This window comes from Carcharhinus amblyrhynchos, chromosome 28 (genome assembly GCF_965287045.1).
Source record: "Carcharhinus amblyrhynchos chromosome 28, sCarAmb.v2.hapA, whole genome shotgun sequence".
Classification (NCBI taxonomy): domain Eukaryota; kingdom Metazoa; phylum Chordata; class Chondrichthyes; order Carcharhiniformes; family Carcharhinidae; genus Carcharhinus; species Carcharhinus amblyrhynchos.
In genome coordinates, this window is record NC_137351.1 from 21,111,145 (window position 1) to 21,129,715 (window position 18,571).

Genomic DNA, 18,571 nt, shown 5'->3' on the forward strand with positions numbered 1-18,571 from the left:
ATTGCTGGATCTGCTTTCAGTCAAGTCCAGTCTACCTTCAGCAAGTCAGACCTTAGCAAGAAATACCAGACTCCTGAAACATAATTCAACCTTAAAAGCATTTGTTTACTTTCCACAGCTTTCCCACTCACTTCTTCAGACAGCTTAAAAAAATTACAAATCCATTATAAGCCCACCAACTCCCACAGTTACTTTGAGTACTCTTCACACCCCACATCCTGCAAAGACTCCATCGCATTCTCTCAGTTCTTTCACTTCCGTCACATCTGTTCCAATGATGACACCTTCCAAAATGGAACAGCTGATTGTCTTCTTTCTTCCTTCATCGCGTTTTCTACCTACTGTGGTTGACAGGGTTCTCAACCATGTCCAACCCATCTCCTGCACCACTGCTCTCACCCTCTCCCTTCCCAGAGCTAGGGTGGGGTCCCCCGCCTTCACTTTTCACCCCACCAGCAGCATTCAAAGGATCATCTATAGCTATTTCTGCCAACTCCAGAATGATGCCACCACCAAATACATCTTCCCCTCACTCCAGGTCAGCATTCAGAAGGGGCCATGCCCTCCAAGCATGTAAAGGGAGGGCAGGTTACATAAACAAGGCATTTTTTTTGCACGATGAAATAGTTTAAAGGTAAGTTTCTGAAGCAAACAGAAAATTCTGGAAAACCTCAGGTCTGACAGCATCTGTGGAGAGACAATGGAGCTAATGTCTGAGTCATAATGACTCTTCATCAGAGCTGAAGAAAAGAAAATAAGACAAAATTTATACTGATAGGATGGGGGGGGGAGGTGGAATCGACGAAGGTGTCATGGACAAAAAGACAAGGGGAATGTAAATGATGGTGAACGTGGCTAAGAAGGAATCTGATGGCAGCCCATTAAGAGATCAGAATGTTTAAGTGGCAGATCAGAGGTAGCAGAGTGTCAAAAGACAACCTGACACATGTAACAGACGGCCCGAGAGAGTTGAGGTTGTATTAGGGGAAGGCTACCGTTGAGGAGCTATTTGCTGCATGATAGTATTTTGAATCACATCTGAAACGCATGTTGACACTCCCCAGGCATTCCTGGGTTCATTCATCTATGGTTACGAATATAATCCTGTGATCTCCTGTATCTGTCAATAATGATTTCATCATCACTTCTTCTTTTGTACCAAAACCTGCACAGACCTGTCGAATCTCAAAAAATTGTAATCTTTGAGCTCTCCTTCTTCCATGACAGCATGGAATGTCCCATTTGGCCCATGAAGACTGTTGGAAATTACGTTTTTTTTTTAAAAGCATTGAACTTCTGATCCATGAGTGTCTCTTCCTGAAAAATTTATTCTAGTTCAGATTAACCATGTGAGACTTCCTGGTGCAAGCTCAAGCACTGGATAAATTTCCAAATTGAATTTATGCTTTTTTTTAAAATGGCCAACAGTCTCTGTTTATTAATATATATTCAGAGTATTTTTAAAGTAACGTCCTTCACCCATGTATCTTACCAAGATGAGTTACAAATCTTGGATAATTTTAGAAGCTATTTCACTCCTTTCATTTACTGCCAAGTTTTAATGACATCGTTGCATCTATTCCATGAGTCATTAGTTTTGAATGGGTGGCCTTTTGGCCATTTTCCTCACTTTACCTTCTCCATCCCCTCCCGTCTGATATTTTACTATTTTTCTGTCAGCCAAAATATCCCCTGGCTCCACTCAATTCAATATATTTAAATGTCAGGAATATTATATTACATGAAGTGTAGCTGCTCATCATTTTCAGGATAAAAGCTGAATCGCTTGCTACAACTGTGGATCCATGCACAGGTCAAAAAAGGGATTGCTTGTATTAAGGAAGGACTCAGTGCCACTGCACAGATGCCCAACCAGAAATTACAAATTTTCATGAATCTAAGAGAGACAATTTTATCCCAGCTCCACTCTTCAAACATATTAATTGGTTTCTTCAACTCTGTTGTTCTATCACTGTACTTCGACTAATTGTTTGTTACATGGGGAACTCCTCCTTTTTCACTATCCAAGCAGAAGAATAGGGAATCTTCCCCAACCCCGATAGCATCTGCCGAGCTATAAAAATCCAGAGTACGCATTATAATCAAGACAGTGAAGTGGCAGTTGCAGCGAACTCCAACTGAGACAAGAGGGATAGAATGAGGAATAAGCCTCATGTCATCAACTTTCAGCATTACTGAAAATATAAACTAACAAAGTGCTCAAAATGTCAAGTGACTATTTGACTCTCTCCATTTTTGATTAGAATGTGGCACATCTGAAGTTTAGACAGCTGCTGTGGTAACCATGCAGTTTACGAACATATGAATAAGCATTCAACCAGCAATCAAAATAATAACTGGAGTTTATAATAATTGCACCACATGGTAGAGAATTAATACCTTCTATTACCCATATGTAGAGTTTCCAACCCTCCAGAATTGTCCAGGAATCTACAGGGATCAAAGATTATACTCTTGCACACTACTGCGTGCAAGTCCCCAGAGAGAAACAGAGGACATATTTTTTAATTAACTTGTTTTCACTTCATTTGCTTTCAACATTTGTTGCTATAAAAAAAGGGAGATGCGAAAAATGACTTGGAATAAGCTGAGAGCAATTAAATGCATTTTATAGGTGCATATCCATTTTCCAAATCAGGCAAATGGACAACATCCTGATGATTCACCACTTCCACTGAGCTGTCGTTCAATACAAATCCAAGTTTGTGCTCTTCTCTTCTGGATTCTCTCCCTGTCCAGAAGCATCTCCCAATGGGAAAAACTCAGCTTCCAAGTACAAGCATCAATGACGATTACCTGCTCTCACTTCACTCTGAAGCTAGTCCTGTCTACTCCTAAACAGATCTGTATTTCTAACGAAGTGGTGCATTTGATGAAACCTCAAGCATACATCCAGAGTTGGCAACTGCAACACGTGGAAGCATTTCCCCTTCATTTAACTCTATTCTTGTGTTAAAGCACACGAATCTGATTACAATTAACAAATTTATAGAATATAATTCTATGACTCTCTATGACTCTATAATTCTAGGAATTGATTTTGCAGAAACTAGTTACCAGAATTTTACAATGACAACTTAGGAAAATGAGTTGAACAAATCAGGTTAAACAGCAAATAGTTGCAGCAAAACTTTTTTTAAGCTCCCCCTTAGCAAAGAACATAAGGAATAGGAGCAGGAGTGGGCCATCTCGCACTTCGAGCCTGCCCCGCCATTCAATAAGATCATGGCTGATCTGTCGTGGCTCAGTTCCACATTCCCGCCCTCTCCCCATAACCCTTAATCCCCTCGCTTATCAAAAACCCATCAACCCGCGTCTTAAAAATATTTAGCGAGGCAGCCTCCACCACTTCAGCGGGCAGAGAATTCCAGAGATTCACCACCCTTTGAGTGAAGAAGTTCCTCCTCAACTCCGTTCTAAACCACCCCCCCCCACCCTTTATCTTGAGGCTGTGCCCCCTAGTCCTACTGTCCTTTCTGAGCGGGAAGAGTCTCTCCACCTCTATCCTATCCATCCCATTCATCATCTTACACGTCTCAATGAGATCTCCCCTCATTCTTCTAAACTCTAACGAGTACAAGCCTAGTTTATTCAGCCTCTCCTCATAGATCAACCCCCTCAACTCCGGTATCAGCCTAGTAAACCTCCTCTGCACTCCCTCCAAGGCCAACATATCCTTGCGTAAGTGCGGCGACCAAAACTGCACACAGTACTCCAGCTGCGGCCTCACCAATGCCCTATACAGCCGCAGCAAGACCTCCCTACTTTAATATTCAATCCCCCTCGCTATGAAGGCCAGCATCCCATTAGCCTTCCTGACCACCTGCTGCACCTGCAGGCTGGGTTTTTGCGACTCATGCACAAGGACCCCGAGGTCCCTCTGCACCGTCGCCTGCTGCAGTTTTTCGCCGCCTAAGTAATAGTCCTTCCTACCATTATTCCTACCAAAGTGGACCACCTCGCACTTGCCAACATTAAATTCCATTTGCCAGTTCCTGGCCCATTCGCCCAGCCTATCTAGATCCTTCTGCAGACTCTCCACACCCTCCGCGCAATTTGCCGTTCCACCAATCTTGGTGTCATCAGCAAATTTCGACACCCTACACTCGGTTCCCTCCTCCAGATCATCTGTATAAATGGTAAATAGCTGAGACCCCAGCACCAACCCCTGGGGCACTCCACTAGTCACCAAACACCAATCCGAATAGCACCCATTGACCCCCACTCTCTGCCTCCTATTTGACAACCAATCCTCCATCCACGCTAACAACCTACCCCCAACTCCGTGTCCCCTTACCTTCTGCAATAACGTCTTGTGAGGTACCTTGTCAAACACATTCTGAAAATCTAAAAAGACCACATCCACCGGCTCTCCTCTATCCACCGCCCTAGACACATCCTCATAGAACTCCAATAAATTTGTCAGACTCGACTTCCCCTTAACGAAACCGTGCTGCGTCTGCAGTATCAAGCAATTCCCCTCAAGATGCCTCGCTATTTCCTCCTTGATGACGGATTCTAACATTTTACCTACAACAGACGTTAAACTAACCGGCCTATAATTCCCTGCCTTTTGCCTGCCACCCTTCTTAAACAACGGCGTAACATTAGCCGTTTTCCAATCTTCCGGCACTTCCCCGGAATCCAGCGACGTTTGGAAAATAACCACCAAGGCATCCACTATCACCTCCGCCATTTCTTTCAGAACCCTCGGATGCATTCCATCCGGTCCTGGGGACTTGTCCACAATCAGTCCCTCCAGTCTGTCGAGCACCGCCTCTCTAGTAACAATAATGTCATTGAGACCCTCCAGTCCTACCACCTTTCCATCGCTAACACCCGGCAAATTATTCACGTCCTCCTCCGTGAAGACCGAAACAAAAAAGTTATTCAGGGCCTCAGCCATTTCCCCATCCCCTACCACTAAGTCCCCCTTCTCATCCTCTAAGGGTCCAACGTTCACCCTAGCCAGCCTCTTCCTTTTTATATATTTATAAAAACTCTTGCTATCCTTTTGTATATTAAGCGCTAGCCCAACTTCATAGTTTCTCCTACCCTTCTTTATCAACTTGTCAATCTTTGTTGACATTTAAACCTCTCCCAATCCTCTTCTCGCCCACTACTCTTAGCTACTCTAAACGCCTCCGCTTTTAATTTAACACTTTCCTTCACCTCCTTCGTTATCCACGGCTTATTACCTCTCCTCCTACGGTCCTTTTTAACCATCGGAATAAATTTCTGCTGAGCACCAAGAAAGATCTCCTTAAAGATCCTCCACTGCTCCTCAGCAGACCTACCTTCCAACACGCTCCCCCAGTCCACATTCGCCAATTCTTCTCTCATCCTACCGTACTCCCCTCTGTTCAAACAAAGGACGCGTGTCCGGGAACCCACTTTCTCCTCCTCCATCTGCACCAGAAACTCCACCATACAATGATCACTCTCCCCAAGAGGATCCTTCACCACAAGGTCCCTAATTCTACCCGCCTCATTACACAACACCAGATCCAAGATAGCTCGCTCCCTCGTCGGCTCCAACACACACTGTTCAAGGAAACTATCCCGGCAGCGTTCCAAGAACAACAACTCGAGCCCACCGCGTCCAACATGGGTTGACCAATCAATATGTAGATTGAAATCCCCCATAATTATCGCCGTTCCATTCCGGCACGCCGCACTTATTTGCACGTTAACAGCCCACCCCACCTCCAGATCATTATTCAGGGGCCTATAGACGACACCCACCAGCGTCTTCCTCCCTTTGCTGTTCCTAATCTCCACCCACAACGATTCCACGTTCTGCTTTGGTTCCTATATCATCCCTTGCTACCACCCTGATGCTATCCTTAATCAGCAGAGCTACCCCCCCACCCCCCCCTTCTTCCTCCCGCCTATCCTTCCTAAAAACTTGATACCCCTGGACATTCAGCTCCCAGTCCCTGTCACCTTGCAGCCACGTCTCTGTAATGGCCACTGGATCATATCCATTTGTGCCGATCTGCGCCACCAGCTCATCCACTTTATTCCGAATGCTTCGTGCATTCAGATAAAGTGCCTTCAACCCAGCCTTCACCTGGACCCTACTTGCCAGAACGCCACCAACCATACTCACGCCCCCTACTCCCTTTATTATTGGGACATCCTCGGCCTCTTCCCTTACCTGTACCCTCTCCTTAACTTTAGACCCTGTAATGTCACCTACCCTCGCACCCTCCCCCCCCTAATTAGTTTAAAGCCTTGTCCACAGTCCTATTTACACGATTCGCCAGGACTCTGGTCCCAGCACGGTTCAGACCAACCCCATCCCACCTGAACAGGTCCCACCTACCCCAATACTGATGCCAATGCCCCATAAATTCAAACCCATTCCTCCCACACCAATCCCTGAGCCACCCATTCACTTCCTTAATCTTATCAACCTTACGCCCGTCTGCACTCAGTTCAGGCAGTAGCCCAGAGACAACCACCTTGTCGGTTCTACTTTTTAATTCCATTCCCAGCTTTTCATACTCCCTCCCCAGATCCTCAGTTCACATTTTGCCTACATCGTTGGCACCTACATGTACCACAACGACCGGATTCTCCCCCTCCCAATCCAGGTTCCTCTGCAGCCCAGATGCAACATCCCGGACCCGAGCACCAGGCAGACAACACACCCTTCTGTGCACTTTGTCACTGTGACAAAGGACAGTGTCAATACCCTTAACCCCACTATCCCCAATTACTACTACGTTCCTTTTCACCTTCTCTTTGCCTATGTCCTGCATCTGCATCACTGTACTGTGTGCAGTTTGCTCACTAACCTCACCTCCCTCGTTCTTGTCCAGACTGGAAGCAAGAACCTCAAACCTGTTATGCAGATTGAGAGGCTGAGGCATCCGCTCCCCACCCTCCTTCCTCCTCTCAGCAGCCCCCTCTTGTTCCTGACCCTTAGAGTTAGCCAGTCTAGGGGGGGTGGATGTCACTTGCACCCCATTGACAATGGCACCCTCTCTCCCCCTGATGAGCCTCAGTGTCTGTAGCTCAGAGGCCAGCTCATCTACCTTGAGCTGGAGCTCCTCCAGCAACCTGCACTTACTGCAGACATGGTCACTAGGAAGGACCCTGGGGTCCACCAGCTCCCACATCATACAGAAACAACACATCACATGCCCCTCCATTATTCACTGTAGTAATATTGAAAATTTCAACACGGACTTACCTGGCCCTTTTTCTCCCCAGCCCTTTTGCTCCTAAGCCCTAATAGCTCACTCTGCTTCCTTCTCACTCCGCTGCCCACTCCAATGCTGCCCACTGTCTACACCAGGCCTCCTTTTAAACCTGGCGCTGTTTTAAAGCCTGTTCCCCCACAACTCCCTGCTATCCACTCCCTTAGAATTCTTAAAGCGGTAGATACAAAAAGCCCGCAAAAATCCTTTTAAATGTATAGATACGTTCTTTCCCTGTTCTTTGGTCTCACAGTAAGGAGTCTCAAAACACCAGGTTAAACGCCAACAAGTTTATTTGATAGTAAACCCACAAGCTTTCGGAACGCTGTTCCTTCGTCAGGTGAGTGGAAAGTTCTGATCAGAAACAAGGCATATAAAAGGTGCACAGTTTACAGAATACTGATTAGAACGCATGTCTTGACAGCTAATCTGCTATTCAAGTCTTAAAGGTCTCACACTCACTTCGTTAAAATAAATTCTTCATTTCAAAAATCTGTTAAAATTATCAAGAATTATTTTGCAACTTCCAGCAAGTTTATATTTTTACACGCGAAATAAAATTCAGAATTCCAGATCATGAACTTGTACACGTTTAATGCCCTCGCCATTGAAATACAAATGAAGTACAAATATAACAAGTTATTGCACATACTTTGAACATGCAAAATTATGTTTATTACCAACAACTCAACACAAACATCACTGATAACAGCAAACTTGTGGCAAAGGCACAGAGATCAATTGTGTGGGCAACAAGGTGCGAGTATAATTCAGGGTGTGTGAAATAATTCATTTTGGTCTTGAAAATCTGAAAGCAGATTTTTTTTAAAAAAGGTGTGAAACATCAAAGTATTCATGTTCAAAAAGCATTGGTGTGTTTGTCCAAGGAAAACTGCAGGTTAGTGCACAGGTGCAGCAAACAATTAGGAAAACAATGGCACGTTGGCCTTCATTGCAAGTGTATTCAAGTACAAGAGGAACTGTCTAATTATTGTTGTACTTCAGAGACCACATCTGGAGGGTCTCCACATTTAAGGATACACTTGCATTGGAGATGGTACTAAACCGGTCCTTGGGATGAGGGGATAGCCCTCTTCTCAAAAGGACAAAATTCTGCAGTTTAGAACAATAGAGGTGAACTCAAAAACGTACATAATTACAAAGCAGTTTGATAGGATCGACACTGAGGATCTGTTTCCACCAGTTAGAGATACTAAACAATGAGAGCACGTTCTCCAGATGAGCCCAAATCATTTAGGACTGAGAAGAGGAGAAACTATTTCTCTCAAAGGGTAGTGAATTCTCTGCCCCAGAAGGTTATGGTTGCTCCATCACTGAATGCATTGGAGGCTATGACAGACAGAATTTTGATCTCCAGAAAAAGTCATAACATTTGTTTATTAGTCACAAGTAGGATTACTTTTTCACTGCAATGAAGTTACTGTGAAAATCCCCTAGAAATTGAGGACATTGGAGATGAAGCCCAACCATGATCATATTGAATGGCAAAGCATGTTCAACAGGCCATAAGATCTACACCTGCACCTATTCTGTTCTTATGGTGAAAACTATGCTGAAGCAATCAAAAACTGCATTAATTATTCTGGATCTAAAACATAGAAGTCTTGCTTTTTCAGGGGTGTTCTGTAAATTCACTTATTTGCCATCATATTTGATTATAACGCCTATGTGAGACAATATTTTCAGCAAAGTAAACTTGCCTCCAATTCTCCACAGGCTTGCTCTTCAAAGGATTGGTGCTAATGCTTCATAATGAGGGCTTTTTAATGTGTCACCAAAATAGATGGCACTGACGCCCTTGGCCCCACAGGTCTGAGTAGCTAAAATATTTGGCCAGATATTGGCCTCCCTTTTCTTGTGTAGTCTTTCCTCATCAAGTAACTGGCCTACAAACTAAGTATGTTTATATTCAAGAATGCAGCTTTTCATTTTTTATAATGAAAAAATCTGTGCTATTTAACAAAATATTCTGGCAAAATATTTTTGATGATTAGTTTTCCCAATGTTTGTTGCAAAAATCCTTTTAAGATATCCCCCGTAGACTTGAAAAGTCAAATGGCCTCCTTTTTCAGAGTCAGGATTCTATAATACCAAATCATTCAATGCCTGGTTCTGCAATCTCAATCCATTTAAATAGTATACTGCTTTCTATTCTCCATGCCAAACAGGATGTGTGTACATATTTCCACATTTCACTCCATCTGCTAAATATCTCCCCAAATTAAAGCCCTTTGTAGGTTCTTTACCTTTTCTTAACAGCTTGCCTTTCTACCTGCCTTGGCGTCATCAGCAACCATTTGGTCACCACACATTCAGTCCCTTGATCCAAGTCATTGAAATAGGCTGTAAATAACCATGGTCCCAGCACTGATCTCTGTGGCACTCCAACAGTTACAGCTTGCTAACCCACAAAGAAAAATCACTATTTTCTGTTTCCTGTTAGCAGACCATTCCTTTATCTAATATACTAACATCTTACCCTCTAAACCAGACTGTATTGACTGCCTTTTGGAAATCCAACACTTCATGTACAAACTCCCTTATCCACCTCGATTTTTACTTCCTCAAAAGAAAAATTAGTCCAAGACTATTTCACGAAACAACGTTAGCTCTGCTTGATCTTATCGTGGTTGCCTTAGTCAGGTGTAATCTCCTTAATGGATTCTTGAACTTTTCCTCTGATATATCAAAATGCTGCCTGTGGTTTTCCTTGTTTCTTGCAGAAAGGTTTTATATCTGTTCACCATCTGCTGGGACCATTCCATAATCGAAGCAATTACAGAACATGCTAAACCATGTCTCTGCAATTTCTACTTTCTAAGACCCTTGGATGCAGGCCTGATAGTCCCAAGAGACTGGTCTGCTTTTAGGTTCACTAGTTTTCCTAGCACTTTTTCCCTGGTGATGCAAACTAAATGCGAAATTGTATTACATGCTGATAGCTGTTGTCTAAAGCCTCCTTTGCCATATTTTAATCCTGTCTTACTGCACATTACCTGGTCTAGAATAGCCTGTTCCCTTGTTGGCTCTTTTTTGAAGACAATGTTAGACAAAAGCGAGCTGAAAACAAGTTGCAAATGTATTTAGCTTTGGTACTGTGAGACAAGGGGAGAGTGTCAACAATTCAGTCACTGAATAAGTTAAGGACAGATAGAAAGACCTTCTACTGTACACTTAAATATGTTAAGTATTGTGAAAGATACCAGAATGAGCTCAACCTTGACAAGTGCTGCAGTGCTATCATGCTCAGAGAGCATGATATTGCTTATCCACGCAGTTCACCTGGTTCTGCAGGAGGATCTATAAGGCCTGCTCCTGTGTTCTCACACATGGTGGTAGTTTCTATGGATGCAGCACTGAGCCAGCCTTTAGGATCACTGCTGGCTGGCTGAGACGAACAGACATGGCCAAACTGAAACCATACTATCTGATTCAATAGGGATGATTCATAAATGGGTGGGAGGTGTGCTGAGATATATGGAATTCTTGCCCACAAGCTCAACCACAAAAGGGTTTTTTTTTATTTATGTTTAACATGCAATTCAAAATGGGATTGATTAGTCACAATGTACTGAAAGTAGAAGAGATGAGGCCCATGCGATTTAAGGCCAACACAGTGGGGTTGTTACACATTTAAGGGCAATGGCTCAACTAGCAACATCCATCCACTGCAGCATCCAGAAGGATTAGCTGGAAAACATATCTTGGCCATTTGAGGAAGCGGTGGAAACAATTATTTTCAAGGCCCGTTCACTAAATTTGTAACAATCGACAGCTTAGGTGACAAAATGGGAAACAATCACCATCAACACCTTCTGCATACTGAGGACTGCTGGCTCTCTCAAGGAAAGGTACTCACACGTCTTTTCAAGTTGCATGATCGAGTTAAAGTTTTTTTTTAAACCTAACTCAAAAGTTTGAATTCTCTCAATGCTTGCGATTATCAGTGGCTTGCCAAATTGAAAATATTTGTCATATATGCCAATCACTTCAATGGCCTCAATCTGAATCTTCAGTGAAAATCAGTGACAGTTTTTCATCCACAGGACAAAATAGAGGTGCAGATCAAGAAGAGAGATGTGGGTCAAATGACTTGATACGTCAAATTACAACTCATCTGCAAATCTGTCAAGATGTTTTGGTCACAGCAGAAATGCAACTTTCAAATAGTGCGAAACATGACAAAGCACCTGCAAAGTTTGAAAATACAACAATGGAGTACTGCTCTGTTCCTCTGACAAACTCCAACTGGATAGAAAATCCCTTTGAGAGCCTTAATGACATGCTCGCAAGCCTGGCCTCGAGGCAGCAGGACAGCCTCGTGGAACTGTCCTGTGACAGTGCTTTAAACTGGATTTATCTTAGAACTCTCTCACTGATATTTGGCTTAAAGTTGCTTTAGAATACTCAGAACCGTCCAATAAGGCTAACAAAGTTAAACTTGATTTGTTTGTCACAAGGCAGGCTTACATTAATACTGCCATGAAGCTACTGTGAAAATCCCCTAGTCGCCACACTCCGGCACCTGTTCGGATACACTGAGGGAGAACTTTGCACAGCCAATGCACCTAACCAGCACGTCTTTCAGACACAGGGAGAACGTGCAAACTCCACACAGACAGTGATCCAAGCTGGGAATCAAACCCTGGTCCCTGGCACTTGAGGCAGCAGTGCTAACCCACTGTGCCACCCCAGTAAAGCTTCTGCTGCCTTTTCCAAAAACCTACCTCTGCGCAACTGGATTTTCAGGTCTTCAATGCGCCAAGCCCTATCAGAATAAACTTAGCACTGTAACTAATCTCCAACTGAGAATGTCATCCCTGGAACCTGACATCCAACATTTGATGTCTGCAAAACAATATCAGCGTTCTCATTAGATAAGCATCATCTGTTTCCACTGGTAGGCTTACCACAGGTAAATGTGCTGTGACAAGTGCAGTGTATTTAAGACTGTAGTTTATTAACCATTGATGTAGAAGTTAGACTGCCATCAACCGTAAGGTTATGTAAAACAAAACATTTACAACCAACAGCTTGAGTATATTGTGGTCCCCAAAACCTTTTGGCCCTATGGTCTGCATAAGGAAACAAGTTGGGAACTTTTGGTCTTGAACAAACTACTCCATTGTGTCCCACGTATACATTCTATAAACTCATTTTCTGGGCTACATTTGCCAATCTACAGGAGGATTGAAGTCACCCATTATTGTTGTGGTACTTTTCTTGGTATAGTTGAACGCACCATTAATTTCTTGCTGGAGACCATGTCCTACAGTGCAACTACTGTTTGGGGGCCTATAAACTATTCTCACAGGGATCCATCGTTCCTATTTTTTAATCTTTACCCAAACTAGTCCCATGTTTTCCTCTTCCAAGTCAAGGCCATCTCTCACTCCTGTACTAATGGCATTCAGGATTAACAGTGCTAACCTGACTACATTTCCTTTGTTACTGGTCTTTTCAAAATGTCAAACGCCCTTCAATATTGAGGCCCTGGCCTTAATCACCATGTCTCTGCAATGGTGACTATTGCAGAATTATTTGTATTTGTGCTCACATTTCATTCACTTTCCTACCAATACTGCACGCATTCTGAATGAGCCTTGAAAAGTTTTTGTACCATTGTTTTGCACCTCTGGCCTTACCTGTTGGTGCACTCAAATTTGTACATTTGATCCCTTTCTCCCATACTCTGGTTATCATGACCCAAATTGCCTTGCTGCTCTGTTACCTCAATTTCATTTTAACTTACCACAAATCCCCTCACATGATCCCTTCCCCCGACTATTTAGTTTCTCACGCACTAATTATAAAACTCATCTAAACACTGGTCCCAACAGTTCAGGTGAAGATGCCACACTCCCAGCTGCAAGCAATGGCCTCCCAATCTAAAATCGCCCCCAAGTTACAAGTACTTTATGTATTTCTTATACTCCCACCTGTCTGCAATCAAACATACATTCCATTGTATCCCTCCTTACTGAGCTTTCTTGCAGAAGTTGCTTTTAATCTACATAGTTCAGATAGTTTTATTAATAATGCCAGTTTATAATTTCTATGCAACATATAAAAACTTAGAATTCAAGTTCAAAAAAGTCAAATCCTCCAACAATACTATATAAATTTGAAGTTGTTTTAGAAAATCAACATCAGGCATTGAATTTTATATCCATCTCACTGGCAACATCACAGCACATCAATAAATTCTCTCTTATCCTGAATAATTTTCAGAAGACGGTCTAAGTAATTTATCCTTAATCCTTACCTGTCAGGAAATGACTATCAAGTCTACCATATGTAGTGTTAAGTACTAGTTTATAACTAGGTTCCAACATGGCATTCATGAAACAAAACTTTTGTGCCAATGTTAGATATTATTAGAAATCAAGTTTCAGCTATTTTAATTGTAAATCCTGACAGACAAGGTAATTACAGCAGAGATATTACAAAGATACAATCTTACCATTAAAAATAGCAATCCTGCAAAGCTCAAAGAACAGGTCATAAAACACTATTGTAGGTTATGGTTACTTGACTGGCAGAAAGCAAGACTGGGACACGACTATAGCTGGTATGGTTTTAAAAAAATAAGTGAATTTACTAAAATGCGTGAAGACCATCTTCTCACCAGCAAATTCACTTGGGAAAATTGCTGCAGGTTGCAATGTACCTGAAAAACTATTTTAGAACACAGGTGTGAACCCAAGAGAAACTAAATAACATGAAATTTCAAAGATCAGGATTTCGCCCAGGTTGCCACTTTTCAACAACGTGTAACAAAAATGTGCACTGTATCTTTGAAAAATCCCACAAAAGCTTCCAAAATTACATTTTTAAGAACGTGAAGCAGATCAACTCTGCAAACTAATAAGTGTGTAATTTTCATTTGGGAAGGCATGCATTTTTTCATGTTTTAATAGTTTACATTACAAAATGGTATTTCTTTTCATGTCTTTATCATGGCGAATTGACCTAACCTGCACATCTTTGGACTGTGGGAGGAAACTGAGCACCCAAAGGAAAGCCACACAGACATGGGGAGAATGCACTAACTCCACAGTCACCCAAGGTCAGAATTTAATCTGGGTCCCTGGCTCTGTGAGGCAGCAGTGCTAACCACTGTGCTGCTTGACAGGATTGTACTGAATTTGGGCATACAATTAAATATTTACAAGAACACAATGATAAGCTTCCCCCTTTCAACTTGGCCATCCTCCTCCGAAGCCTTCTGCTATCACTTTTGTTCCTTAAATTCATTCATGGGGTGTGAGCATTACTGGAAATACCAGCAATTGTTGCTCATCTCAAATTGTGCTTAAGAGCTGATGGTGAGCCATCTTCTTGAACCACTGCTGTGTGGTATAGGTACATCCACAGTGCAGTAATGAAGGGAGTCTCAAGTTTTTGATCCAACGATATTGATGGGACAACAATGTAATTCGCGATTAGGATGTTGTTTATCAATTACAACGAGTGGTGTTCTCATGCATCTGCTCCCATCGTCCTTCCAGATTGGCAATGACAGGCTTGGAAAGTGCTGCTAAAAAAAGAGTCTGGGTGAGTTGCTGCACTGCATGTTGGAGGTAGTACACACTGCTCACATGTGACAATGAGAGCGCATGTTTAAGGTCGGTATAGCACCAATCAAGTGCATTAACTGTTCTAGGCACATATTCCATTACACGCTAACTTGTATCATGTAATTGGTGGACAAGCTTTGGTGAAGCCAGGAAGTGAATTGCTTGCAACAGAATTCTCAGCTTTTGACCCACACCTGTACCACAGCATTAATATGACTGGTCCAGTTTAGCTTTTAGTCAAATGGTAAATAGATAACATTGATGGTGGGTTTCAGCAAATGATGAGATAACTCGATTGTCTCCTGTTGAACATGGTCAATACCTAGCATTTGTTGGATGCGAATGTTAGTTGCAATTATTCAGCAAAACATCCTTAGTGAGAAACTAAAGGGGAAAAAAGGCTCTCATAACTAAAGACAACAATAGCATTCAGGAGTTTCTTCCACCCTGTTAGACTCTGCTTCATTGACATTTGAATGTAACATGGACTTCCCTTCCTCAAGCACTGTTCAGTGCTCGCCTGCAGTGACATCGTGACTCTGTCTCAGGGCTGGACGCAGAAGAAAAACGTCAGTCATGGCTGCAATTGTTTTGACAAATACAAGGGTTCCATTTTCAAATTCCTTACAAGTATCTTCTGGCAAGAAAATCAAGTAGACATATTCATTGGCTGGTTTATCACACTCAAATGAATAAGTTGCTTTTAAAAAATTTTTTTACATCACTCGAATTCGACAGTGTAACAGAATGCCAGCAGCACATGGAGTTCGATAGATTAACATTTTAAAACCGCCATTAACATTATATCCAGTACACAATTTTTTTTTCAAACCAGCTTGATGAGGTAATTATTTGGATCAACATTAAAAATGAAGCAGACTTACCCGCGAGGATTCATATGACGGACTTGGTTGGTCAGCTGATCCCCAAGAACTTGTACCTGTTCGTTCTTCCATTACTATCAAAAGAAAAGGCCTTATTTACTTACAAGAAGACAAGTCTACTATGGTGTTTTATATCATTTTAGTCTTTGTTTGCCACATTTTCCACAAACCACAAAGCTCTTCTAAAACTTTCAATTCACTCCCAGATTCCTCAGTCACTTTTTGACCACTGATCATCTAGTACCATCCACCAAATGGTTTTCTTGAAGACTTGAGAATAATTGCTGTGTACCAGAAATTAATACCAATTTATATTCTACTTTGTTCTAAACCTCTGCTTCAGGCAACAGGATGCAGGCACCAGGAAATGAGCCACTTGGCCATTTTGGGTCAGTGCCAACACAAAGCATTTCTAAGTCACCGGAAAGCTATAGTGTAAAGTTTCCTCAGTTCAGTTCCAACCACACATCTTAAGCCCGGCTTCAAAGAACATCCCTTATGTGCCAGTGGCATTTTCTATACAAACCAGCTTTGAAAGCCCAAATGAACCTGCCAAATGATTACCAAATCAGAGAGACAGGTTTACACTTCCCACAGCAATATTTTTGTTGTCATACAACTCATTTGACTATTAGAGGTGTAAGGAGAAGGGAAATTCAGATTGGCATGAATTCAAATCTAGATCTCAGGATTCAAATAGTGCTTCACCACACCACACTAATGCACTGACAAAAGCACTACATGCCCCCTATGAAAACTTACACTTGAAATTTTTCAGAGTTTCAACATTTTTGTGAAAATAACTGCTATTTAACAGCTCAAAGGGCTAAATGGCCTACTCCTGCTCCTATTTCTTATGTTCTTGTATGTTTAACGAATTAAAAACCCTGTTCGAAATGCAGGAAAACACTCAAATAAAACTAACAAACTTTGCTTCTCATTTTTCTGATATTCTCTTTGATTCTTTTCCCCAAAACAGCAATAAATCCTGCTCTATTGGTCCACAGAAAGCAGTTCATTAGTTCAACAATTCCTATCTCGTGAGCCTCACAGTGGGCAATTCAATCACCAGTAGTTGCAGAGTCAAGTCCAAATTTCTTATCAATTGTCAGCAACTCTGTACGCTCTTGCAATGTTAGTTAAATCAGGGGCAAACTGTATTTCTCTCCTTAACCCACCTTATTGAAAGGCAAACCCATAAGCCAGATGGGCCTCTGCCACAAAAGGCAATATATTTGCACACAAATCTAGTGAGTGGGCCAATGAAGACCACATTTCCGCCCCAAAAATTCAAAGATTACCCAAGCATTTTTGTTTTATTCTAAGCATATGAAATGGCACTGCACTTGTAGTTTCATCTTTATAGTCCCAGCACAATGAGTCTTCAACAGGTAAATAATGCAACAAATTGAATTTGTCACTTACATTTCTTTAGGGGAGAAAATTAGTGCATTCTCACACTGAGTAGTGACAAATAACAGTAAGGACATGTTAAGAAAAGGTAGCTTTATGGGATTTATATATGCATTTGTAGACATTAGAAATAATGTATAGTTTTGCGAGTGTATAATTTCACATTTCTGTGCCTGGAAGGTAAAAATCGATAGTTAGATTAATGCTAGACAAAAGATGTTTGCGGAGAGGTTAGTTAAATTCCAACTTTGATTCTGTTGCATTTAGATAGGATTACAGCATGAAAATAAATAGTAGTAGCAGTTATTGCGTAGCAACTGGGTCTTTGTATGGTCGAAAAGTTTTAAGTTTTAACTTTAGCTGGGTATATTGCAGTTCGAAACAGGACACCAGGGAGTGAACATCTCTGAACTCCGCCAGAAGTTGGACAGGACAAGGGAGTTGCAAAAGTGCTAAAGATCCTAAGTAACAAGATACAGACCAGATAACTGAGACAGAATATCTAAACAACTGCATTTAAGAGAACAGAAACCAAGGTATTTATAAGAAAAAGGCAATTGCCATAAGCAGATTTGAATTGGGACAACAAAAATAAACATAACATTTGATGCCATTTTAATAAGAGTCTGGGAATTGAGAGTTGAAGCAGGCAAGACAAAAGGAGTCCCAAAGGGCTGATGTAAAACCTGGATGGGATAATGGTGGAGCAGAACTTTGGTTTAAAAAGGTGTTATTTAGAAAACCTGGACCAGATTTCAGAATGCAAAACATTAATGGAAAGCATTATTGTGAACAAAGATATTAAAACGTGATTTTTTGGGAATCGAGTTTGGAAACTTTCACAGGTCAATCATCTGGTGGATTCTGAGGAGATATCCACAGACCTTTATTTGTGGTTCAAAATGGAAAACGTTTTTTGACCACAGCCATATTATGTATTTCAAGGGATGCTGTGTTATTCTGACCATTGTCATAAGCTAGTAGACAAACATCATAATCCACGTTAATGTGACAATCTGTATGTATTTGTTAAGCCAGAAGTGTCGTATCAATCTAATTTTTCGATGTTTAATCAAGGTGTTTTTCTTGTTAAAACTAACTAGCATCTCGTGACTCTGTTCCTCCAAATTTTGGGGACAGGTAAACGGTAGTCTTTTGAGTCAAGGCTCCATTGTCTGATCTCCCCATGCAGTTATAATATTAACTGGAACTGCAACAAACACCACTTCAATATAATAAAAACAGTTTAAGTGAAACCAAAAACCCCATGCACACAAACACATTTGTGTAACATGAACTTAACTCGAGTTGTACCCTTTAAACCTACACCTTAACTCTAATATTTAACAATACAATTATAGATACTTAAAACTGGTGCAGGAAAGCACAATTAGTAATTCATCAGCACAAGAAATTACATTCAGGCAGGTTAATTTTCAAATAT

The 18,571-nt window shown here is 41.7% G+C and overlaps 1 protein-coding gene across 7 annotated transcripts in view; it reads right to left on the minus strand.

The window, feature by feature from the left end:
• Positions 1–18,571, minus strand: part of tcf12 (transcription factor 12) — a 260,025-nt gene that overhangs the window by 189,591 nt on the left and 51,863 nt on the right. For all 7 annotated transcript variants that reach the window (XM_080214465.1, XM_080214469.1, XM_080214470.1 and 4 more), the window contains one exon: positions 15,715–15,788. In XM_080214465.1, the coding sequence (XP_080070591.1) occupies positions 15,715–15,788 (74 nt within the window). The remainder of the gene's footprint in view (positions 1–15,714; positions 15,789–18,571) is intronic.